Source organism: Musa acuminata, chromosome BXJ1-3 (assembly GCF_036884655.1).
Source record: "Musa acuminata AAA Group cultivar baxijiao chromosome BXJ1-3, Cavendish_Baxijiao_AAA, whole genome shotgun sequence".
Lineage (NCBI taxonomy): Eukaryota > Viridiplantae > Streptophyta > Magnoliopsida > Zingiberales > Musaceae > Musa > Musa acuminata.
The window spans coordinates 2,105,692-2,132,244 of record NC_088329.1 but is presented as its reverse complement, the minus strand read 5'-3'; the positions used below and the strand labels follow the sequence as shown (position 1 = coordinate 2,132,244).

The 26,553-nt window shown below is 38.3% G+C and overlaps 4 protein-coding genes, 1 long non-coding RNA gene and 1 pseudogene across 5 annotated transcripts; 5 read left to right on the top strand and 1 right to left on the bottom strand.

The window, feature by feature from the left end:
• The first annotated feature begins 822 nt into the window (after positions 1–822).
• On the top strand, positions 823–1,915 carry LOC135615983 (phytolongin Phyl1.2-like). Its single transcript, XM_065115140.1, has one exon. It carries the CDS (start codon positions 899–901, stop codon positions 1,631–1,633), a length of 735 nt encoding a protein of 244 aa, XP_064971212.1. The 5' UTR covers positions 823–898; the 3' UTR covers positions 1,634–1,915.
• Positions 1,916–5,026: 3,111 nt separating this feature from the next.
• Positions 5,027–7,139, top strand: LOC135615986 (uncharacterized). Its single transcript, XR_010488210.1, has 3 exons — positions 5,027–5,049; positions 5,123–5,229; positions 5,454–7,139. It is a non-coding gene; the product is annotated as an uncharacterized LOC135615986 (long non-coding RNA).
• A 3,702-nt stretch (positions 7,140–10,841) lies between these two features.
• On the top strand, positions 10,842–17,151 carry LOC135616053 (protein NLP3-like). Its single transcript, XM_065115219.1, has 5 exons — positions 10,842–11,192; positions 13,186–13,739; positions 14,358–14,405; positions 14,642–15,599; positions 15,918–17,151. Exons 1-5 carry the CDS (start codon positions 10,886–10,888, stop codon positions 16,949–16,951), a joined length of 2,901 nt encoding a protein of 966 aa, XP_064971291.1. The 5' UTR covers positions 10,842–10,885; the 3' UTR covers positions 16,952–17,151.
• Positions 17,152–18,272: 1,121 nt separating this feature from the next.
• LOC135616127 (CASP-like protein 1C1) lies at positions 18,273–19,111 on the top strand. The gene is made up of 3 exons (XM_065115312.1): positions 18,273–18,504; positions 18,580–18,682; positions 18,762–19,111. The coding sequence occupies exons 1-3, from the start codon at positions 18,347–18,349 to the stop codon at positions 18,984–18,986; spliced, it is 486 nt and encodes a 161-aa protein (XP_064971384.1). The 5' UTR covers positions 18,273–18,346; the 3' UTR covers positions 18,987–19,111.
• Positions 19,044–23,046, bottom strand: LOC135616100 (nicotianamine aminotransferase 1-like). Its single transcript, XM_065115282.1, has 7 exons — positions 22,712–23,046; positions 21,549–21,892; positions 21,263–21,477; positions 20,655–20,714; positions 19,737–19,892; positions 19,569–19,662; positions 19,044–19,448 (listed from the first exon to the last, which is right to left on the bottom strand). The coding sequence occupies exons 1-7, from the start codon at positions 22,999–23,001 to the stop codon at positions 19,330–19,332; spliced, it is 1,278 nt and encodes a 425-aa protein (XP_064971354.1). The 5' UTR covers positions 23,002–23,046; the 3' UTR covers positions 19,044–19,329.
• A 143-nt stretch (positions 23,047–23,189) lies between these two features.
• On the top strand, positions 23,190–26,137 carry LOC135616092 (reticulon-like protein B17; annotated as a pseudogene).
• The last annotated feature ends 416 nt before the right edge of the window (positions 26,138–26,553 follow it).

The window sequence follows — 26,553 nt, the reverse complement described above, 5'->3', positions numbered from 1 at the left end:
GTGACTTATGCACATGTAACATTTTAGATTAGTAGGTCTACAAACAGAGACATAGGTGACAAAATTTAGATAGATTGAAGATACTTTTGTAAGATTTAATTTAATCCCCATAAAAGCATTGGTGTTTCTTCCTCTATGTGGTGTCTAACTTTACATTTTTTATAAATGAGCTAAATAAACAATTCTTCTGAAACGCTTTGTTCCCAAGTTTTCATGTGTTACAGTAGAAAATAAAACCTTTGACGTTCCAAACTTGTATAAGATTAATTTTATATAGTTATTTTATTGAATGAATTTTTTAGAAAATACTCGGATATTTTTAATTGGTGCCCCCCCTTTTTTTTTTTTTCAAATATTACTTATACTTAGAAAATCTAAATTACTCCTAAATTTTTTTAGTCTGTTATAATATTTTTAGCATGTTATAGTATCTCGGCTATCATAATAAAAACATTGTAAGGCTTCCTCGAAGACACTGTAATATCATTTATAATATATTTTTTAAATAATATTTATAATATATTTAGTATATAATAAAATATTATAAATATTATTCAAAATAGTATAAACAAGTTAAATGAAAATACTATAACAGTTAAAAATTGATAAAAAAAATTTAAAAAAAATTGACAAAAAAATTTTGAGGAATATTTTTAAATTAAAGATATTGTTTGGAAATAAAATAAAATATAAAATATAAAATATTTTTGAGAAAGACAAATATTTTCTAAGAAAATCATCCTATTTTATTTGGAAATTTAAATATATTTTTATTAAAAAAAGAAAGTTGATTCCTACCTATTAAAACCCCTTCTTTTTCTCTGTTGGCGTGCGAAAGCCGTAATAATTTGTGCCTGTCTGCTTGCCCGAGCTTCCGATTCCTTGGGCTTGCGGTCTGATGAGTCCCTTCCCCGATCCCAACCCCATCCTCTACGCATGTGTCGCCCACGGCACCACCATCCTTGCGGAGCTCTCATCCGCCGAAGCCGGCGGCGGCGATGATGATCTCCCCTTGGGGCACGCCGCCGGTTGCCTCGCGACAGTGCCTCGATTCCACCGCCATTACTCCCACACAGCCGGTGGCCGGATCTACGCCTTCCTCATGGCCGAACCCCTCGTCTTCTTCGCCATCGCCGACGAGGCCGTCCTCGGCAAGCCCCGGGCACTCCTCTTCCTCCGCCGCCTCCGCGACGCCTTCTCGTCCTCGGCCGTCCGCAGACGCCGCACCGCCGTCGGAGGCGATGGATCCGATCCCCTCCCCCACCTCTGCCTCCAGGAGGACTTCCTCCCGGAGCTCCGCCGTCTCGTGCAATCGGTTCCCTCCCAGGACGAGGAGCCGCCCCCGCCGCGCCCTTGCCTTCCGCCGCCGGCCGCTAGCCCTCGGCCCTCGGACTCCGACGAGGACCAGAAAGTGAAGGAGAAGAAGGGGGGGAAGGGAAAGAGGAAGATGGTGATTTCGGTCGTCAATCGCGACGTTGTGGATTCCGACCCTGGAAATGGTGGGTCGAAATCGGTGCAGAAAGTCTGGCGGCAGCATGTCCGGACTATAATTCTCATCGATCTCGTGGTGTGCTGCTTCCTCCTTGGGGTTTGGGTATCTATCTGTAGGGGTTTCGAGTGCATCACCAATTAAAAACCATTTGGATTCAGTTGCTGCTGATCTGTGTTCCATATTTGAGTGTGGCATGCTGGTGGTTGATGAAGGTTCTCCGGTATATACTTCAAGATGCATGGTAATTTTCTTTCTTATTGCGGCTCTTTAGTGTGTATATTACTGATCTGAGATGTTGAGGTTATTTGTGATTTCGTTGCCTTTTGGTATGTTCTCCATTGTTTTTTTCCCATCTCTGATTGTATCACTCTGTTAGTTCATGTATACAAGTCTCCTTATGAATTTGAAGTTCTCATTTTAATAGTTTATGCAGCAATATTTTAATTCACAAAGTCACATTTTACCATGATATCTAAGTTATCCCAATTTGAATATTAAGATCTTCCTCAGTAATCATGCTGTTATCATCATTTCTCTTCTCTATTATCGCATTTGAGGTCCGCTTAGGACTATGACTTGGTAGTTCACATTGCTAGCAATCACTGCATGGCTATCTTGCATGTTACCAAAAACATCATGATTGCCAATTTTGTAATCGTTGTAAGTTAGTGCTTCATCCGTAGGAATGATAACAGGGAAGCACATGCTTTGGCTAATCTTGCTTGAATTTGTTTTCTCACTAAGTTTTTCTTAAAAAAAGAAAATAACATCATCATGAGCATGTGCATTTACTCATTTCTCACGTACATTACCTTCTCGATTGGATAGCATGTGATGCTCCTCATATTGTGTGCATTGTAGTTAAAAGTTAAGTGTACGACGCTCTTTAAGATGCATGTCATGATGTATGTCCTGCATCTTCATAGTGTCTTATTTAATCCTTCCTAGTGTGAAGAAATCTCCTTAGATGAGGTTTGGATAAGCCATCGCTCCAAATGACTTGCCAAGAGAAGAAAACATTTATCCAAATTGTCGTGTATTTATCTATGCGGGGCATGATTGGTAAAGAACTTTGGTCTTAAAATTGATGTCAAGAAGTGGATTCAACGGCTGTATAAAACTGCTAATTGTTGATTTCATTCAACAATATTGGTAAACTGAGTGATTTCTGTATCAGTCTCTGCATTACTATTTGTTGATCGATAAACAAAGTGCATGGCTATAGCTGATGTACATGTTTTTTCATCCTTGGGTAATATTCAGCAACAGGGGAGAAAATTTATACTATAAAAAATTTGAGTATCCTCTTGGTTCCTGCCTGATGTGGATAGTTTGCTTTAAGCTCATTGAAACAAGTACATAGATGACTCTTAATAATACAATACTAGTGAAAACCGAAACCTGTAAAGTAATTTTTTTCTTGGTAGACTCAACTAACTATTCTTGGATAGGTTTGTTGCACTTGGTTATTAATTTTAGCTATAGAAAGACTGTGTACATAATCAATCAGTGATAAATATATGAGGCCATGTGACAGTTTAGCCAATCTTCTTTCACTATTTTATGTAGCCTAAGTTGACCATTATGGTGAATCTATTCTTCTTTGGTGCCGTCATTAATCATTCTTCTTCGAACAAGTTCTAGCTAGAACATGCAAATGGGTAGCTTAGGCAAAATGTCAAGAGAGCAGACAGGTTTTTTAAAATCCAAACTTAGGTGGATGTAAGACAATCTAAATTGTCTAGCAAAACTTTGTCAGGAAATCAGTTCCAATGAAATTATTTGTAAAATCTTGCAAGGGGCTACTTGGTTTCTAAAAGAAATCTGTTATCTGAAGAAGAAAAGAAGGGATACCTGCCTCTTTCTTGTAGAGGAGGTAGCTTGAGATCTGACACATCCATGTCGCGCATGCAGTAAAGAAAGGGGAAAAGGAAAAGGAACATAGGATCACAAACTTACAAAAGAGGTAAAGAATAGTAGTCCTAGTTTTAGTCAACATGTAAGTTCTCTCATCTTCTTTTCTTCCAGCTGCTATTGTTTTGTATCCTTGTTGATCTCAAAAATTTTACTCTTGATTCTATTGACAATCAATTAGGGAGACATTTGTTGCTCTCTTTTTCATATTTCTTCACTGCAACAAAAAATATTTCAGATCTAAACTTTAAATTTGAGCCACATAACCTGTAAGCTATGCCTTGTACTATTCACTTCTCATTTGGTTTGATATTCATTAGTTGGTAAAGTTAGCAACTAGCTTGTTCTGTCTTCAATCAGAATGATTTTGGTAAGGAGATTAATCTATTTGGTGAGTAAAAAGAATAAGAACACAGATCTCTGTTCAGCTCCTTCCAATAGTTGCAATTGATTTAGAAGAGAACAGTGGTGAACTGTTAAATAAACAAGAAAGTTATATTTAAGAGAAGATTATTAACAAGGGGGAAAGAGGAAAAAAAGCTACAAGCATAAGAACTGGAACTGCATAAGAAGATCACACATATTTTATGGCTCTATGCTTGCCTAAATCTTTTTTATTTCTTCACTCCTTGTTATGTTGACTATATTTGTCTCCTTGTTTTCTTTTCTGTGAAAGATATGCTTAATGCTGCTCTATTATACATGTCTTCTGTGACATCTTGTGATTATGTTGTCTTTATTGCTATAAGATAATCTAAAGAATTTGCTTTGATATCTAGATGCAAAATTGTAACCTTTGCATGCTACAACATACTGTAAAACGAGCTCCAATGTTCTTTTGTTTGTTGTGTGTATGTGTGTGTGTAAGAGTTGCCTGTAGGAGTTTTGCCATTTAGTTCATGTCAACCCTAATCCGCACAATATATATTTTTTCCACACTACGTTGGAGTTTGGTATTGATACGAATTATTTTGCCATGTCGATGGAATGTGCTATTGCATCACACGCCCCCATCCTTTTTCTGATGTCAATTAATTAAAGAATTGGTCCAACTAAAAGGTTTCTTGATGATGAGAAGCATTTCAAATTGTACAGGAAAATTCTACTTTTTTTGTTTCTCGTGATCGTCAAATAATATTTGATATGTGATGTTTTCTGCTACACAAATAAATCTTCGTAGATATATCAATTGTTATGGACAACATATGAAAAAATGTGCGAGCAAATCGTTCTCCAAAACCCTCTTCGATGTTTAATGAATCCACACCAAACTAGATCTTAAAAGCTTGATTAAGTTGGTGTTCGAACAATATCTTATAGACTTAACAAGTAGTAAGTCATGGTTTTAAAGTCCAATTAGGAATAATTGACGCTCAAAAAGTTGATTGGCGAATAATTAGATTTATCTATATGTACATTTTGTCGGCGAACTCTTGGTGGAGGTGAGACCATTCCTTTTAGCCAATCAAAAGACAGGTGTGGGTAAATTATTTTAGATGTCGGAAACTAATTTTCTTTTCCGAGCCTCTTAAAACATTTTCCCTCTTTCCTAGCCGTCGATTCTCTTCTCTTCCTGTTGACACTGGAGCAGTTCCCATCCTGTTGCGGCGATTCATTGGATCTAAGCCTTGAATCGCCTCATGGTAATGGCAAGATGCCAAGAGTTTCTTATGAGTTATTGAAATGCTGCTGCGGCGGATGTTGTTCTTGGATCAGTCGGCGCTGTTCAATTTCCATTCGTTTCTGACGGTGGTGCTGCTGGTGATCTCCACCTGCACCTACATCGAGATGCAGTTCCCTGCCATCCTCGAGCAGAGGACCGGGTAATCTTTCTTCTTTCTTCCTTACCTGTTTTCCCTCTGACTTCCATTTCTAGCGTCTGAATCCAGTGGCATGAACACGGCCCCCTATCAGGTTCTTTGCGATTTGTTACAGATTTGGATGTTCTTGATCTGGGCCAAAATTTCTTTGTTTCCTTTAGTTTATATTGTATATCTTGCATTCCACACTATGCACATTGCACATGTTGATGAGTTGTGGTTGGTAGGACTAGGACCTCTCAGCATGTAGCTATGCCATCCACTAGAAGCAAGCGGGGGTTATGATGAATTAGGGCAACTGTTATCTGCTAAAATGACAACATCGACCAGGTCCTACTGGTTATGATGTATTACAAACAAGTGGGTTTGTTTGATGCTGAATGTGTCTCTCTTTCTATGACACAACTTTCTTTTTTCAAGAATTTATGTCAGTCCAGTGTCATGCCTACTAGAGGATGGACCCTTCTTTGCTCTTTATAGATGAACTACTGTTGAATCTTATTAGCTTCAACAACAACAACAATGCCCTAAAGTCCTAACAATTTGAGATCGGCTAAAATCGCTAGTCCTGTTTTATCTAAACTATTATTTGTGTCATTCTGCCAAATTTTGTTTTATCATTCTCATTTCTTGATTATTAACAAAGGAAGAAAAATATAGTTTGTTTACAGTATAGCTGCAAAATGATATGGTCGTGGCATTATCCTCATCGATCTTAGATCGAGTGGGCAATAGCAAGGATGCTAGTAAATGCTTCAAACTTGTTGTTGAAGTATTCTAAATTCAACAGATGAGAATTAATAGTAAAATAGATTCACCTGACAGGCCTCCCAATAGAGCTACTATTACTTTCCTAGCAACCTAGTGGCAATTAATTGCATCTACAACCTTAGGGTATGGACACAAGGAACCCAAGGTTTTGGGAGGTCCTCCCCTTTCTTGGTGGCAAATAATGGCAAGATTGACACCTTTGTTCCCTTGTCTATTCTTCCTCTCTCTTCTTTTCTGGTCCAGATTGGTAAGTTTTGTCCAATTCCAGGACCAGGCAATCGGCAGGTGGATCTTGATCTGGATCCACTAGTCCAACCAACTGTGTTCAGCAGTAACATGGGAAGTGTTTATTCCATTCTCTGTCACATCTCAGCTTAGAGACAAGAAGAGATGGATAAATGTATAGAGAAGTTTAAACCATTGAGAATGATAAACATCGGACTCCAGCAAGGAAACCCTTTTTTTGATTCCTTTAGTTGGTATCTGAGGATGCAAATATTTGATTACTTGAGTGCCAAAGACTTTCCCTTCACATAGTGATCAGGTACAATATATTTTAATTAACTTCTTAAGAAAATAAATGATAGTAGATGTACAGATGCATCATTCTAGTTTTATGAAAAAAAATCATGTAGCAAGTTCATGCAAGTGTTATTTCATTGTTTATTCAAGGGGAACCTGATTTCGTGGTGCTGTTGTTTTGTGATACTGATATATAAGCTATTATTAGCATAGAAATGACTTAGATAGTTTAGTCTAAGTGATATATGCCTCCTTAGAGGTTCTAGCTGTTATTAGCAGACTGATATATGCCTCCTTTCTTTCTTAACACAATTCGAGAGAAACTACAATAGCATGTACAGTTTGAGAAGATTCCCATTCTGCATACCCAATATACCTTTACATTAGAAACCTAAACTTGAGTTTATGCATGATTTCAAACTATTTTTTTTTCTCCGCACATTACTGTCAAGATCCGGGCTTGATAAGTTAATTGATTCATTAATTTTTATTAACCTAAATTATTGATCAAAATGTTTAGATTGAAATCGATAATAATATATTCATCATATTCTTATAAATCAATTTTAGTTTTATCACATGCGACTAATAAGAATGTTACATTATATGATGGCATGTCAACTTTGAAACTCGATTAGATATCATGAAGATGAAGGATTTGGCCTGAATAATCATTTTATTCAAAGCCCTCGGGTAGGCTTTGGATGCTCTGTGATGGGTATCTCAATAATCATTTTATTTTATGAGAGCTCAATATGCCTTTGGCTTCACCTTCTACAAGTTGCAGCAGCTCCTGTAGACATCCCGCACGCTGTGGAACATTAATTTCACATGCCATTTGGGGCCAAAATGGCCGTTGCAATCATACATCAGTGAACATGTATTATTATTATTATTATTTTTATTGGTATGATCTTTTTTTCGTCTCAACTATTTAGAATCAATCATATGAATTTTTATTTATAGTTTTTATTAAAAAAATTAGATTTTTTTTACCTCTTCTCGTATTACTAATATTAATTATTTTATCTTTTTTTAACTATCATAACTCCTCAACACATATAATCTTAAATGATTTTCTCTCATCTTATTTTCTATCGAAGGGATATCTAATTATTAATGAATAAAAATATTTTTTAGTAACTTTATATATTCATTTCAATATTCTTATCCTTATAACATAAACTTTTTGTATATATATATTTGTCTTAATCACCCAACACTCAAATCCATAAAATATTTTTGGTCTCAGAATTATCTTATCTATCTCAACATTCTTATTTTCATAATATAAACTTTTTGTATATATTTTTTTTAATCATCCAATACTTAAATCCATAAAATATTTTTAGTCTTAGAATTATCTTATAATTTTTTTAATCTTAAATGTTTTTGATGATCATATAAGATTACTAATGCCTCTCGTAATCTTAATCATCTTGTTTTTACTCTATAAATGATATCTTCATCGATCTCTCTGTCTTATTTAATAATTCAAGAACCCTAAAGCTTTTATTTAGGGGGATTTTTTTCCATGCAATTTAATTATCTTTTTCTATCTATTTCTAGAATCACTAAAATTATATTTTATATATTCACTTAGTTTAAAATATTTAGTTTCGCTTAACTTCATAGTTCAAATTTATAATTAATTCTACTTAAACTCTCATCAACTAAGATAATAGCATCAGTAAATAATATACATTAGGGAGGTATATCATATAAGTGACTAGTATGTTCATCCATTATCATGTAATCTTATGCTAATAAGAAATTTATTAGATACACTCCATATACTTCTAACACTAATAATTGTACTATTATATATATCTTTAATAACATCAATATAATTAGTGAATACATATTTTAAAATCCACTATAATAAATCTTTATGAACTTTATCATAGCCTTTTTAATAAGAATCATATGCAGATCTTTCTTTTTCTCCATATATTTTTTCATGAATTATCTTAATAAATAAATAGCTTTTAAGTTAAACTTTCAAGCAAAAAACTAAATTAATTTTTAGAAATATTTGTTTCAAGTCTTATTTTATTTTCGATAATTTTTTTCCAGAGTTGATTTTAATTTTTTATAATTTGAATACTTTTGTATATCACATTATTTTTATAAATTGGTACTAAAACTCTCTTTTCATTTATTACGCATCCTTCTAAATATTATTATTTTATTAAATAAGCTAGTTAACTCAACAACTTTCTTTTCATCGAACTTTTTCAGATCTTAATAAGGATATTATGAGGCCTCATACTTTTTAGCTATTTTTATCTTCTTTAATACATATTTTACTTTATTAACTCTAATTTTATTCTATGATTATTATTTATTAAATCTAAGTCTTATGTGAAATATCTTATTTTAAAACTATGGTACATATCTAATACCATCAATTTATGTTAATTTGTTAAACTTTCACCTGATATAACTTGACAATTCTTATAAATAATTTTATCTATCTTCCTATTGAGAAAAAAAAAAATCTATTTAACTGCTATTATGATCACTCTTATAAATAATTAAATATTTTATTTTTCTTCTTAAATAAGTATTTATAATTATAAGATTTTGCAACTATCTTCATTTCTCTCCCCCGGTAACCAAAGCTTCCATCCACCCCTTTATATTTATCATATATTTTTTTATTCAAATCTCATCAAATTATAAGTTTTATAGTTATAAACATTCTTCGAGTGATATCATCTTTAATCATCCAATCCGACTCTTACTCGAGAGATATAAGCACTAATGATATTTAAAATATTTTTTTCATAAATTTTAAAATTATAATTCAATGTTTAAATCTTTTTATATTTATAATATTATTCTTAGAATCTTCTAAACTACAATCATATCAATCCCATTTCCATCCTATGAATCTTTGCCTGTTTTGGTGTTTATCCCCTATGATATGGTTTGTGAACGGTGGACGTATATGAATCCCGTATGATATTGACAGATAATAAATACTAATACCAATAATCCAAAGCAATTAACTCTAAAATAATCCCTCCACCGCCTCTCTTATATAAATATGATGAACCAAAGATTCTTACAGGCGCTTGTCACAAGCCACAGAAAATTAATACTCGGAGTAGACCGACTCCCTTCCTCGCACTGGAATCTACACAGATAATTCCAAGGCGATCACAGGTGGGTGCAAACCTCTAAATTCCACGGAGGGTGGCAAGTCAACCACATCAAGATTTGACTTGTGTCTTTTCTTATTTATTCTCATGTTTTTGCCCACGTCAGTTGCAGGAAATTTCCTCTCCTTTCTACACCGAGGGATTGAACTCATTTCATTTGCCGATCGATCGTGCTCGACCAAATACAGTTCGTCTCGCCAACGCAACACGCACAGCTATAAAACGACGACGACCCACAGGCTTCCAACTCCTGCGTATTTTATTTGGGTTGACCCTCTATCTCTCTCACCTTTCCTTTCCATTCTTTTGACTTGTTATTCTCCCATGGATTGGGAGCTTTTTGTTTTGCAAGATTAGTTGGCTATCAACTAATCTACAATAATAATATGTCCTTTCAATATTTATAGCAACTGAGTCATTAGTCTAATTTAACATACGTTCTCAAGTGATAGACATGAAATGGCCATTAGTCCTTTCAATATATATAGCAACCCATGTTGACAACCATTAACTCGGTGGAGTCTGCCATTTGTGTGGACCAAAGTTATGAGGCTTAATCCACCCTGATGCCATCTTCTTCTCCCTCTCTCTCTCTCTCTCTCTCTCTCTCTCTCTCTCTCTCTCTCTCTCTCAACTTGGCCATCAACATATATGCAATACATACTTTGCATCCTTCGCTATATTCTTATATTCCTACCCCTCCCACCCCATTTGTTCTCAAATAATTGTGGAGTTGCTTTCACCCTCCCGCCCCACCTTCGCCAACGTAGACACGTCCTTACAAATAGTGTACGTGCTGAGCCAACGTTCCACCGTCCACCCACTGATACTTCATCTCTCTCTCTCCACCGTTTGTTTCTTTTATTTCTCCACTTTTATATCACCGCGAAAGGCCACCCCCGGTCAGCAGACCCCAAGCCAGTTCCGCTGCGACGCGGCGGGCGGGTCTCCGACACGTGCATCCCACGTGATCCGAGACTTGGCGGGCTCGCTCGAGATTCGTGCAATCCGCCGGTGATGTCTGGAGAACCGTCGGATCTGTGGGTCACGGTGGTTTATGGATCGGACGGTCGGTGTCGCTCCGACAAGTCGTCGGTCCCAGCTGCCGCTTTGCCGGTCTCGTTCCCTTGTCTTATTCGAATCCCTACTCGCCCGACGCTTTTGCGAGTTGGGGAGCGCACCGAGATAAAGATTCGGGCATGGAATCGGGGCCTTCCATTTCGGCCGACTCGCCACCGCGGTCCGCCCGTCCGCCCCCGATGCCAGCCCCCGACGACGAGGGTCGCCGGGATACCCCGCCGTCATCCGTCGGCGCGCGCGAGATCATGGACGTCGACCTCGACCTCGACCACCCGGACTCGTGGCCGTTCGATCCGCTGGCACTCATTGCCAGCCCGACGTCGTTCCCGTTCCCGTTCCCGTCGCCTCCCTCCCCTCTGTGGCTCTTCGAAGACAGAGCCTTCGATGCATCTGCTCTGATTGCGGATTGCCAGCGACTCCTCGCGGGTTAGCTCTTATTTCTATTTGCTTGATAGTATCCATCTTAATAACGGTCTTTTCCTTCCTTCAAAAAGAAAAAAAAAAAAGGCCTCCTTTTTATAGTAAATTCATCTTATCAAGCGTTCTTAGGATAATTTGGTGATTATAATTTTACTGATCCTACTTGTTTCGTTTGAGTTTCTATTTCTCATGCTGTGTGCCACAATTCCTTTGTCTCTGCAATAGAAGCTGGTTGCTTTGTGTAATTAGGGCATTACTTGCTCCTTGTGGTTAATTTAAGCACTAGGACCATTGAAGATGAGGGATTAGTTTGCAGATATACAACTTTTGCTTTCAAACCGGGGAATATTGAAAAGATCTTATTTCGGTTTGAAGGCTAGTTGTATGGTGGTGTTTTATAAGTTTGGGTGGACTAGGATTCATCAATAATTTATATATGAGCAAGCCAGGGAGCTGACATGATTATCGACGAGAGATGGCATTTTCGATAGAATCCTATGGGGTAAAAGCAGAAGAGTTATCTCGTTCTCTAGATATTGAGATTTTGGTTCCTACAAAGTCTGAGGGGTTTAATATTTTAGATTTGTGGGTTAAAATAACTGAAAAGAAAAGCTGTTGTGTGAGGGCACAAACAGAATGGTTCTAGCGTGAAACTCAGAGTCATATTTTCGTCTTCTGTTTGGCAATACAAGAAATAACGTTATGCAACTGAAAATATACAGCATCTATTTTTTGGTTGTTTCTTCTGTTGCGTACATTGTACAGTAAGCTGTTACAGTTCTGCAGGATCTGCAGATGCATTGGTGATCTAGTTCAATAAGTGAATTTGTTACAAAATAATTACATAGGAATCTCTCTAAAATGTAGCATGATGATGCTTGTTCTAGCTGCTACTGTCAATTTATATGGCAGGAGAAGAGTAGGAGAAATTTTCAGGATCGGACTTCTTGCAAGGAAAGCATCATTACAGGGTTAAGGAAGCAGCTAAATTCCATTTCTCTGTTGAACTAAATGTAAAAGCCCAGAGAATAGAGACTTACTAGAAATATAGAATATGCTGATGGAATTAAAGCATTAACAATTGTTGGAAGATATCTGGAAAACTTGTATTCTGTTGGAAAGGTATCTGAAAGATGTTAATGTAAAAGTTGGGATTTATTTTGTCTGTTGCTGATATTAGCAGTCTATGAAAGCTGATCATTTGGAAGTTGAACTACTGCATGTTTACTTTTTTCTCTTGTTTGGATCTACTTCTAATTCTTTCGAGGAAAGATGAATAGTATTAGTAATCTGTATTTGCCTGTATGCTTATTATAACTGCTCGGGGAGTAGAGAGTTTTGCTTGGTATTGTTTGTCAATGTGATCTTGGTTGATTATGCATATGTTCTGTAATATAAATTTCCAAATGAATGGCAATTACCATATTTTTACTTTTTATACTGTATGTGACTGTTCTTATATTTCTCTGTCTTGTTTGGATCGACTGTTCAGTTCTTTTAGGGGATGATGAGCAGTATTAGTAATCTTTATTCAGCCTTATGGCTACTATAACTGTTCCAAGAGGTGAGAGTTGTGTTTGGTAGTGCATGCCTTTATGATCTTGAATCATTTTATATATCTTTTATAGTGTACGTATCCATTTCAATAGCAATAATCTTGTTCTTTCCAAATAAAGAAACTCTTTTTGCTCATATTTGGCATCATTATGCAACAATATTATCCTAACTTCAATTATATTTTCCATAATGTTATGATAATATGTCTCAACAGTCCTTTTGCAGATAAATCTGTACCTTAGAAATAATTTTACATAGAATTTTGGCTACAAATTGTTGGAGAAGTGATCTATTGTTATGAACATCAAAACTTTGTTGATTTATTTTTATTCATGTTCTATTATCTGGTGTGATTTGATAGCAGTTGCGATTTTCTTGTGTTAGCTTACTATGATTTAGAGAGTGCTACAATAATATCTGAATCTTGAATTCCTGCATCCAGGAAATTCTGAGACAACAAATGGAAATACCAATCGACGTGACAACAAAACAGTGGAGGTTCAATTGTTAGCAGAGGACGATTCCAGTGCTCTGTACTTGATGAAAGAGAGGATGGCTCAGGCGCTTCGATACCTCAAAGAGTCAACAGATCAGCATGTGCTTGTTCAGGTATGGGCACCTGTGAGAAATGGGAATCGATATGTCCTTACGACTTCAGAACAACCATTTGTTTTAGATCCTCAGAGTACTGGACTCCTTCAATACCGGACAGTGTCTTTGAGATACATCTTCTCAGTTGATGGTGATGGAGATCTTGGCCTCCCTGGTCGTGTGTTTAGGCAGAAAATGCCCGAATGGACACCAAATGTACAGTATTACAGTAGCAAGGAGTACCCACGTCTTTGCCATGCCCTCAATTATGATGTACGGGGGACCTTGGCTTTGCCAGTTTTTGAACCTTCAGCTCAGTTTTGTGTTGGAGTAGTAGAGCTTATAATGACATCACAAAAGGTTAATTATGCTGGAGAGGTTGACAAAGTTTGTAAAGCTCTTGAGGTTGGTCATTTTTATGACGTTACTCTCCTTTACTCATTTATTTCATCCATTAGTGTTTTAGAAAGATGTCTTGGTTTCTATCAAGATTGTGAATATTTATAGCTTCTGAAGAAGAAAACATATATCATGATTCTTTTAGCTTTAGTTCATTAATTTACTACTGATAATACACATAGAACTTACGGTGGTTTCCTTCAATAACATTTTATAGATGAAGATACAAATAAAAAAAGAAAATCTCTATATTCAATATAGCTAGAATAGAAATGATGCACTTCTTTTCAGCAGTTATTCTTTCAGATTATTTTCTCCTTCTGTTTTTTCTAGGTTACAAATATATAGTAGTTCTATACAAGGCCCACATAAGGCTGTTTCCAATTTGTGGTCTGGGGAGGGTCACTGTATGTTGTTTTACTTTTACCCGTACATAATTTGAGTATTTTCTTGTTGTAAATTATACTTCTTGTCGCACCAAAGCTGTTTAGTGTATGAAAAGGTATGTGCACCATATAAGTATCATTAGGTCTTATTACAAGCTACTGATTCCTGGGGAGGGTCACTGTATGTTGTTTTCCTCCAACTGTCTTCTTTCATTAATATATTCTCAGTTTTATGCAGGCAGTAAATCTGAAAAGCTTTGAAATTATGAAGAATCCATCTGTTCAGGTGAGTCACAAAGAAGAGTTGAGTAGACAAGTCCTTGGTCTTGTGCAGCATATTGCTGAAATTAAGCTCGAATGGCACATAAGACCCATGTCAAGCTGCACAAGCTTGTGCTGATCATAAGTCAGTCATATATCCAGATTCATATATGGCACAAACTTGGCACACACACTTGTATGTGGCCTTGATAATGTATTTTTTGCCATTCTTACAAGTACCCTTGTTTTTAATTAAAACAGATATGCAATGAAGGTCGCCAAGCTGCTCTGGCTGAAATATTGCAAACCATTGCTATGGTCTGTGAAAAATACAAATTGCCTTTGGCTCAGACTTGGGTTCCATGTAGGCATCGAACTATTCTTGCAGATGGTGGTGGTTCAAAAAAGAGCTGCTCCAGCTTTGATGGTAGTTGCATGGGACAAGTTTGCATGTCAACAACTGATGTTGCCTTTCATGTTATTGATGCACACTTGTGGGGATTCAGGGAGGCTTGCGTAGAACATCATCTACAAAAGGGTCAAGGAGTTGCTGGCATGTCATTTGCGTTACGCAGGCCATGTTTCTCTAAGGATATTACTCAGTTTTGTAAAATTGAATATCCTCTTGTACACTATGCTAGAATGTTTAAACTGCGTAGCTGTTTTGCCATATGCTTACAGAGCAGTTACACGGGAAATGATGATTATTTGTTGGAGTTCTTTTTGCCACTAGAGTGCAAGACATTTGGTGAGCAACAGGCTTTATTAAAGTCAATGATATCTTTGATGACAAAATGTTTTCACAGTTTGAGACCAAGCATTGATGTGGAACCACAAGAGGGAAAAGCCTTTGATCTTGACGTGTTTGCTATTGAATATCAAGAACTGGAACCTAAATTCATCAATATTGTGAGCTATGAAGGTCGTCATTCTGAATCCTCTGAAATTAAATCAAACGAAGGGCTCGATGATCCAGTGCATGAGGAAAACAAAGTTCCTGAAATCTCGGAAGAACATTTGACAGTAAATGCTAATGTTGGTAAGAATGGCAACATAGTTGTTGATACAATTGGTAGTGCCAGTTGTAGTTCTTCATTGATCAACAAGAAGAACAAACCACTTGAAAAAAGACGAGGAAAAGCTGAGAAAACAATCAGCTTGGAGGTTCTTCAGCAGTATTTTTGTGGGAGTTTGAAGGATGCTGCAAAGAGCCTTGGTGGTAAGCTTTTATGTTAACTGCAATCTTGATTTCATATTTTTTTGTGTGCATTCTTCATTAGTTGATCTTTGCTTACCTGTCTAAAGTCTAAACTATAATCAGATATAGTAGTTTATGTTGGTTGGTTCTGATCATATTACTTATTAATGGTTTTGATACAACTTCTGATAATTTACTCTTGCCTTTAATAAATTGTATACTGTATGTTTTACCTTTGCCAAATACACATATACATCCACATCAAACAGATCTTCCAGTGCATTCAGCATATCTGTATTCTTTATGCTATCTAAATCTAGTCATTCCATGGCTCCACAGTATGTCCAACAACCATGAAACGCATCTGTAGGCAGCATGGTATCTCTCGTTGGCCATCTCGAAAGATCAACAAAGTTAACCGATCTCTTTCCAAATTAAAGCAAGTTATTGAGTCAGTTCAAGGTGCAGATTCAGCATTTAATTTGACCACTCTCACGGGTTCACTTCCTGTTGGTGTTGGATCTACAACTTGGACTGCCAATGTGGATGAACTGAAACAGAGCAAAATTACCAAATCATTGCACCTTAGTGAAAGATGTAAAGAGACATCTATGCGTGGACCATCCTATACTGAATATCCATCAACTGGTCTACGAGAATCAGTTGACAGTCATAGCAACATACAACTTGAGCCTGGTAAGGATATCCCCTCTTCAAAATCTAGAAGCTCTTCAGGGCAAGGGAGCACAAGCACACCTGCTTCTGAAGGTTCGTGCCATGGAAGTCCGATTAATGATACCCATGAATGTAATCAAATTGTTTCTTCCAGCTTAGAGGCTGGAACTAAACCTTCATTAGATGCCACCAAGCCATGTGCTCGAGTTCCGAATGCTTTCGTCCTTTGCTCAACATCTGATGCTATTTTAATGGAACCACAAGCCACAATCGGTGGAATTCTTAACGGGGATTCTGGAAGCGCCAAAGATCTAAACATTATATGTGCTCCTACAAGGGAGGGTTGTCATGATGAAGATGTGGCCCCTGTTCCAGCAAAACCTGTGCAAATGCAAGATCTGGTAACTGTGACCATAAAGGCAAGTTACAAGGGGAACATAATAAGATTTCGACTGCCAAGCACTGCTGGTGTTGTCATATTAAAAAATGAAATATCGAAGAGACTGAAGATGGATGTCAGCATGTTTGACATCAAGTATATGGACGACGACCGTGAGTGGGTTACCCTGTCTTGTACTGCAGATTTGGAAGAGTGCATAGAACTTTCCCGACAATCAGGTGGAAATCCAATCAGGTTATTGGTCAGTGACCTGCATTCCAACTTTGGAAGTTCTTGTGAGAGCTCACGTGGACGCTAAGGAATTTCTAGCTCTACCTTGGAAGTTCGCTGTTGACTTTCCTTATTTGTTAGCTTGCTACATGTTGTCGATATTAATTGAATTGATTAAGTTGCTTAACTGAATTGCGCAACTACTACCTGTATTTTGTTGTTTATTAAGCGTAATGCAGTGTAATAGACAGTAAATATGTATTATGAAGCTGGAATGTGATTTCCTGACGTGACAAGGGCTCAGAGTCTTGGTTTTGTGTTTTCTCGAATAGCTTCTTGGTCCATGATTTAAAATGTTTCATCATCTACTGTTGTCCGATACGTGTGAAAAGTTCATGAGTGAAACTTAGTATCACATGACAATGGTTCCGTAGCTCTGTTTTTTTTTTTTTTTTGTCTTCTTTTGTCACTATTTCGTGTATTAATTTTCTTTCTAGTTTGCAATTTTGGTGTCTAAATCTGTAAAAATCTTGATGTATTTGCTACTACAGGAAACTTGGTTGTTTTCTTGGTTAGCTTTTTTTTTTTTTTCTTTTCATGATTAAGTTGTCTGTAAGGAGCTGTTTTGGAGTTTCAGTTGTACATGTTGTAAACTACTAGACTGCATAAAATATCTGCTCATGAGATGTTCCTTTTAAGTTGTATTGCCTGATTCTTATGTACTAGTTATTATTTCTATATAGTAGACAAGAGTATACATGTTTAGCTACTAAACCTAAGCATGCACATCAAGCTACATTTTTCATGTATCTTTCATAAACCATTGGGAATAGGCGGTTTGATTCATTAGAAAATGTAATTGGAAGTAATTCTGGTTTGGAAACCATTGGGAATAGGCGGTTTGATTCTTTAGAAAATGTAATTGGAAGTAATTCTGGTTTGGTTTTCCAAAATGGTTTTTCTTTCGAATCAAAATCGTTAAAATTTGACTAATATATATATGTTTTTGCAATGATAATTTGTTCTAGTTCTAGTTCAGAATTGAATCGTTATTATCTGTTCTAGTTCTGATTGTAGGGGTGAGATGGGAACCGAAACACCCCCCCTCGTTTCTGCTTCAATTTAGAACAACTATGAAACCATTGATCGATTTTAGTTCAGTTTTAAATGATTCAATTCTTCATTCAAACCGAACCAAATTTGGTCCTATCAAATTATGAATCCAAATAGAGAAGACTTGTAGGAGGCAAATTTGCTTATAGGTGAGACCACCATGCCAGACATTAAAGAGCAGCTTACCAACACGACACTCTCTCCATCTCCCCCTTTCACACACACCTCACTCTCTGACCACCTCTCAAGTGTAGGCTAACCTCCCAAATCTACCACCATCAATCTCTGCTTATTTAATACTCGATTCCAATCCTAATCCTACCTCCTATGATCCCCAATCAGATCAACACCGTACCGCACCTCACCAAACATGGTCAAGGCTTCTTCAAGACTCTTCTCTCTTCTTCTCCGGCTCTTAGCTGCTGCAGCCACCCTCTGCGCAACCGTCATCATGGCCACCAGTCATGACTCCACCACCCTCTTTGGCCTCACCTTGGACGCCAAGTTCCAGTACACTCCTTCCTTCAAGTAATCAACGCATCTACCTCTTCTCCACTTCTCCTTCCACATTGCGACATCAATTCGAGGTGCATCTCTGTGCAGGTTCTTCGTGGTGGCGAACGCGATCGGATGCGGCTATAGCCTCGTCGTCCTCTTCGTGCCTCCGACGAGCTCGTTGTCGAGGTTGGTCATCGTGCTCGACGTGGTAAGGCCAAGGATTTGCATGCCAAGTCTGTGTGTGTGTGTGTGTCTCATTAAAGAGCTAGTTTATGAATGTGATGTAGATGGTTGCGATGCTGCTGACGGCGGCCATCGCGGCGGCCGGAGCCTTGGCACAGCTAGGAAAGAGGGGGAACTCGCACGCCGGATGGCTGCCCACCTGTGGACAGATTCCAAGCTTCTGTCACCACGTCATGGGAGCTCTTATCTGTGCCTTGGTTGGTGTCGTGGCCTACCTTCTTCTCCTTCTCCACACCATTCACACGGTGCTGACTCCTCTTTTCCCATGAAGCCCATCTTAAGGTCTCCCTGTAAAGTCGACCATATATATATATATCTCGGCTTGGTTGACTCCAACACTGTATTTTTCCGAACTATTATTATTACAACAATAAATATATATTTATGATTTCAAGTGTCATAAAGAAACCCAACATACTGACTGGTTGTGTTGCAGCTGTTCCTATCCTTTGGACAATCCTACCAACTCAAGCACTGCTGGATTCCATCAAACGACTGCATCAATAGTTGAGCCTCGCAAGGCCAATTGCAAGCACAGTTACGGTAGTAACACAAAATGCCTACAGTCGAGGCAGGGCTTCTCTTCGTTCAGGATCTAATAATAGCAGGACTTTAGCTTCTCTTGGAGTGCTTCAGGCAGAAAGACTTGAGCCTCTCAAGGCCATCTTCTAGAGAGGACGGGTCCACGGCAAATGTGATGCGAAGCCAGTTCTTGAATCCCACAGCACACCCTGCCACACACAGCATTCATTCAACTAAGAATTCTCTGATACAAGAAGAACATGGTGCGCCAGAGCAGTTAATGGATGAACGAGAAGCTATGAACAAAAGTCCTACTGAAAGCAGATCACCTGGAAGAACAATTACTAGTTCCTCCTTGGCCAGCTTGGAGCAGAAGTCCATATCATCATGTATGCCCTCCAAACGAGATAAATCCAGTTTCACCTGCAGCTTGATGCATTGGACAGCAAGTTATGTATGAGCAAAGGGCCTCTGACAAAAGCCAGACGACGCCTTACCATCACGAACATGGTGCCTTCAGGTTTACTCGGGCAACTGATGCAGTCAATTTCCTTCAGTTTATCATAACAAATATCTGCTGTTTGCCTCAAGACACTGATGGTGTGTCTAAGGAAATCATCGTTAGTGTTTTTGATTATCTGAGGAATTGCACCCTTGAACACAAATGCGAGAATAAGGTTAGCATGACAAATCATACAAACTAGAAAGAACCATGATAGGAATCAAAATCCACACTCAAATTTAATCATCCAAAGGTGTAGTACATATGCTATACAGCAACTCTCGGGTTGATGATTTATGTAAAGCGATCGTATCGAAATGGGATTGTTCTGCTGCCGGCACATAAACTCAATTTTCACAGGTTCTTAATGATTTAGATATTTGAACAAATATATTGATCAATGGTTTTCGCAATGAAAACGGCAGGTCGATCAGATATACACTATTGAGAACAAAGCATGTTACAAACACAGGAAAAAAGATAATCAACCTGCAGGAACAACAAGAGAAGACTGACAGTTCACTCCATGGTTAGTCTTTGATGAGCAAGAAGAAGCAAAATTTACTTGCACAACAATAATATACTAAAGCAGCTAAACACACACAAAATTTGCATGTGAATGTCCATATAAAGGAGGACGACTTCTTACCTAGGTAACCAACATAGTAAAAAGGTTCAAATAAATTTGTCGAAATGGTGCCTTCTAAAGACATGCACAAAAAAGGATAAATTGAGTTGATTAATAAAGTTAGATGCATCAACTAAAGTTAACTTTGGGTTACATTTTTTTTTTGCCAAAGATTCAAGCCTATCATGTCAATCGGTCAATAATCCAATCAGGTAGGATCATGACAAATTGTATTAGATGACATTTGGGAACAACTCTAAAGTAAGACAATTTGAAGTATCTAACCTGAACAAAAGTTGCAGGATCGCATGAGATATCGAGATAATTCTTAAGGCATTCCACAATCTGCAAAACAGAAAACTTAGAGAGTTGAAGAAGAAGCATCATAACTGGAAAAAGGAAATGAAGAACTCATATTGCATAATTTCTTTTAGATAGCATGAAACATAGTGGATTCCCCATGCATAAGTTACCTAGCTCAAGTAACTTCTATCTCAACAATATAATAAAAACAATCATAACCAGTAAAAGCAACAAATGAACAAAACTGGCCCTCTGGAAAAATGAAAAGGAGTCGTAAGGGTGCGAAATTGTATTTTCTTGTAGCATTCCAATCACAAAGTAGCTGACGATGTTTTTACCAATTCTGTTTCACTGCATATGCATATAAAAACTTACCAAAACAAGCATCTCCAAGCCTTGCTTAGAGTACATACACAACAGAATATATTTCAGAAATAAGAAAAAATTGGAATGCAAACAAAAAACAATAAATTAGCCAAAGTTATTATTTTTTCCTTATGTTATGATCATCTTCTAATCTGAATATTTGCTATCATTTATTCAGATTAATTCTGCATTTTCAATATGAAAATGAGAAGATTGTATATCACCTTTGTCTGGTTAAGTACTCCATTAGGATCATTTGTAACGATCCAGCCCAAACGCCAACCAGGGACTACCCATCTCTTTGATATAGAGCCTAAAGTAAGAACTGGGACAACTTCACCAAACATTCCCATCGGTACAAAGGGGTTACTCCCAAAGGTCAAGTGCTCGTATACTTCATCTGCAATGATCATAATGCCAAGCTTCTTTGCAGTGTTGGCTACCTGAAAATGTTCGAGACGAGGTTCTAATAAGTCGGAGAACATATTGCAACATAAACCAAGAGACTACTTGCCTTGGCCAAATGTTGATAGGTAAAGGTGTTTCCACAGGGATTTCCAGGGTTGACAATGACCATAGCAACAGTGTTCTCATCTGCAAGGGCTTCCAGGCCATCGAGGTCAACCTCCCATTTACTCTCTGGGAGAAGATTGAAGTATCTGACCTCAATTCCATTATAGGCAGCTCGCGCAGCATAAAACTGATATCCTGGCCTGGGCAGTAAAATGTTTGCACCAGGGCGAGCAAGGACAGAGACTACTATTTCTATCGCTTGAGCACAACCATTTGTGAGGTAAACATCATCAGGGGATAGCTTGTAAGGGAGATCACCAGAAAGGTAGTCTGCAATTGCTCTGTAATATTTAACATGATAATTGTTGTTACAATCAAAATATGATGGTTATTAGCACATCAAATGCTAATAGAAGAAAGCATGATGTTAGGATAACCAATCTTATAGACTAGACTTAATAGCTTGATCTTCTCGTAGTGTAATATCAAACTCCTTTGTCATGTGCCTCCATCCTATTAAATCTCAACTATTAATAGTTGATCAATCTCAACTACTAATCCAAAATATTTTAGTCAAGATAGACACCTCTCAAGATCCTATAGACTAATTCAAATATTCTCTCACTTCCAATTTGGGATTAAAATAAAGTATCACAATAATAGTCTCGCTAAAATGAAAAGGATGTACTCTTTGAAGGAGTGCTAAAGGATTTCATATAAAATATCAAAAAAATAAAGTGAAAACTAAGCCTGAAAAACATAGTTATCGATAAGAATAAATTTTCATAAACAGAAACAATAATAATTGAATGCAACTCTGCAAACACAGATGGCAAAGATATAGATTACAGAGATTTAATTAGAAAAAGGATTCGACAAAACCGATAATCTTACTGTTGAACTGAGAAAACTCTTAAAAGGTAATAGCAGTAAATGAAATCTTGTACAGAATTTTGTTGCACAGCCTTCTTTGCATAATGGTATAATCCTATGACGGAGCAGAAGAAGTCAAGTATACTCGATGGCCATGAACAGATATAGCATGCTAAAACAAGAACAAAAAAAAAGGACATCCGTTTCTTAGTTAAGACCAAGATCAAGCAAGAATAGAGAAAGGGGATCATCATCATCATCATCATCATCATCATCATCATCATCACCTTCTTGCGGGGGCGAGGCCGACGCAGGGAGGGTAGCAGTTGTACTGACCCGACCGGAGGGCGGAGACGACGGCGTCGACGGCCTCGGGAGCGGTCCGGAAGCAGGGGAACACCGAGGGGTCGCCGTGGCCGAGGGGGATCCTGGGCCGGGTGTCCTCCGACTCGTTATCTATGTTGGCCACGATCTCGGTGAGGACCCCTCGGACGGACAGGGAGGAGGCGGCCATCAGCGATTCGTTGGGCTGAAACCTCCACTCCCCAGCCGCGACACCGCCGCCGTCCTTCTCCATGATGGATGGATCAGTAGAAGCAGAAGCTGCTTTTTGTAGTGGGTATTTATTTATAGAGAGAAGACCTGCACAGTGTCTACAGTGCCCTATATAACGTCACCAATGATGTCCTCTCAAATCTCCAACGGCCGCTCGATCTAAACAACAAAAGGTTAAATACCAAATAATTTTGAGGAGATTCTGTTTTCTTATAATTTTTCGTAAAGGAAAAATCCTTTTTGTTTTGCTATTTCTTATAATTTTTTGCTTTTCAAAAAAAGAAAAAAAGGGAAAAAAAAAAAAAAAAAAACACTCATCCCCTTTTCTTTTGGTTCCCTCTCACACATTCAAATCCTCCACACGTTAAAATAAGTACAAAAAGTAATCCATCCACTTCCAACGGCTATGTGAAATGAACACATGCATTGATTTAAGAACCATCCACTTCCCCTACTACATCCTCGCCTTGCTTTCCTCCGATTCCATGGATTCTCCACCACCTTCTACTCCGCCCTACATTCGGTCCTCCGCCGAGCCACGGCTTCGGAGCAAGCCCGCCTCCCGCCTTGCGCCCGCCTTGGACGGTGGCGAAGGCCACAATGACACCCAGATCGTCCCCTTCCTCGCCACCCCGCCGTCTAGAAAGAAGTCGCCACTGTCGGCATCTCCGCTTCACCTCTCCTCCCATAGTCCCGTTCCTCTCAAAGATCTCCTCCTCCTCTCCCCTTCCCCTCGCCACAAGCCCAAAGGGCGGCTGGCTGTCGAGGAGAGCCTCGAGGTTGCGGCCGCGGGTGGGACTCCCCGCAGAAAGGGGAAGAGCAGAGCCGCCGCCGTCGCTGCGATGGGGCTCATGGGGTGCGCGTCGCCGAGGAACGCGCGGAGGGCCCGGAGGAGGCTGGAGAAGGAGATCGTTAGGGAGGAGAGGGAAATTGGCCCCGCGGAGGATGACGGTGGGAGGGTGAGGAGGAGGAGGCAGAGTCGGTCCAAGGTGGCCAACAAGGAGAGGTTGAGCTTGCTCCCTTCGGTGCCTTCTTCTCCCGGCCCAGCAGCAGGTACGCGACGATGCTCTACTGGAACACACAGCGATCCCGGGATAAAAATCTCATCTTGCTTGATCTTGATACGCAGAAGTCGGCGGTAGCGACGGTCGCAGCAGCGTAGATGGGTTACAGGAGCATATCATCGAGCTTGTAATGTGGAAGAATGTCGCAAAATCCACCCTTTGGTTTGGACTTGGCTCCATGTTCTTTTTGTCTTCTTGTTTCTCCAAGGACTTCAGCTTCAGGCATGAGTAATCTTGATCCAAGTTTCTCTGGATAGGGGATACCGTGGATTAGCAACACCAAAATCTTATCTTTCTTGGTTTTCTCTCTGTTTGCAGCATCATCTCTGCAATGTCTCACCTGGGTGTCATCATTTTGGGCGTAGCCTTCTTTAAGGATTCTGTTCCTCACAGGTTTGCGGCCATTCCTGCAGCTCTATAAAAGAGCTTTTTTTTCTGGAATTTTAGGTGTAACCGCTATACTTAACAGGCATCAGCTGAAGACGACAAGGAAACTCCAGCTAACAGAAGCCGACGTCGTCCGTGCCGCACAGGTCATTCTGCCAGTGGCCAACGCCGCCCTCGCCAAGACCCAAGAAATCTTCTGCGGCGATCCACTGAGGACTCTGCAAGCATGTTTTAGACTCGTTCTCTCTTCTCCAACTCTGATGTCCAGTTCAAACCACTGACTCGTTCTACTTTCTGTATCAGGTTGCTCCTGTTCTCCTATTTGGGGCCATGTATGGCCACCTGATAACCCTGCGAAGACTCCTCGCAACCGGTACAGCAAAAACTGTAGAAAGTTTGAGAATAGTATGAAACCATGACATCCAATACTGATTCTACAAATTGTGTAGGGTTTTTCTTGAGCTTTACTCTACCAAAACTCTGCTCCTGCTACTCACAGCAGATACATAACAAAGGTACTTGATCTATTGCCTATACTTTAGCTGGATAACAAGTGCTAAGCATCACAAACATAAATTGGGTCATTACTTCTCAGTTGAGAGTACGATAAGTCGGGTTCAAGAAGCATGGAGATGTTGTCCGCGCAAGAAATTAATAGCGGCATCAGCAGCCACAATGTTCTGGAACTTGTTCGGTGTGAAGTTACGCATCTTTGCAGGTACTAAGAACAAAGTTTTCTTCCAGCTAGAATTTGTTCTAATCAATCAGCAAATTGTCTTAAAAGTACATATGGTTGAGAGCATGCGATTGTGAGTTAATCAGATACATCGGGGATCGATATATATTACAAGCCTGAAGATATACCTGCATCATGCAAATAGCTTGACAAATGCAGCTTCACTTTGTGCATTTGTATGTTTTGATTACATCTGGGGGATGAATTGAGGACCCTTGAGGAGAATTGTGCTAAGAGGTTAAATAAGTCTTCATAGCTAGTATTGTTTGAAGAGAAATGACAAAACATATACATGCATGCCTTTGGACAAGGAATAGGACAGAATGAACAGATGTGGGAGAGATCAAGAAGATGCAGCAGGATCTTTTATCTGATAGACTTTTGGGCTTAAATTGCTGAGGAACAGAGACTGAAACCAAAGAAACTATTACATTTTTCATATGTTTCCCCTTTTTTATGGATAAGACTAACAAAGAACAAAATTCTTTTTGTATCACTTTGCTAATACTTTTTTTTAATCGATTTCTTTTTATTATTATTATTATTTCCACTTTATTGAATTTTAACTGCATTCATTTCCATTATTTTCAATGGAATGGAATAAATGTTAAATCCTTTCTCTTTATTCTTTCTACTAATTCTATATTTGCCATTTTCTGCAGCATTTATTTCACTGGTAATACTTAGGTATCACCATCAGCAAGTAGAGGATAATGGAAAGAGAGAAAGGAAGGAAGAAGAGCAGCAGGAAGCAGAGTTACAACCAGAACAAGATGATCAACTATGAATGATTAGTTGCTGCATTTTCCCAGTATTACAAAAAATCTTTGTATCAGAACTGTAACCTATTGCTAACTCTTGGAAGATTTAAGAGAGGCATGTTATCATTGTGCTCAAGAACATCTTATTCCCAAAAGAGCTATTTATTGCCTGCTGCATTAGAACATCGTGAAGTTAAATGCATTCTTGAATTGCTCTATGATATTTGATATTCTCGAATATGTCAAAGCTCTTTAGTTGACAGTGCTATGGAAAAGCAAATATGACAGTTAAACATAATTTAGCAAACTAATCTGAGATTGGCCATCTTATTCCCTAACAATTACATGTTTTGGTGGTGGATTTTAGTAACAAAATAGCATGTTATTTTGCACAAAACTTAGTAGAGAATCGGTTTGTTCCAATCACAAGTTAATTGTTGAAAATAAGTTTACAGTAATATTTCTTTTTGTAGACTTAATGTTTTCTGCCTGCAGGTTTGGTAAACTTCATTAATTGTTTTGGGTCAAAGGACTTCTTTGCTCTCTTCTGACTTGTGTTATATTTAAGAATTTCCTGTTATTGTTATTTACTGCAAAATAAATTTGATCAAATTTCCATAAACTTT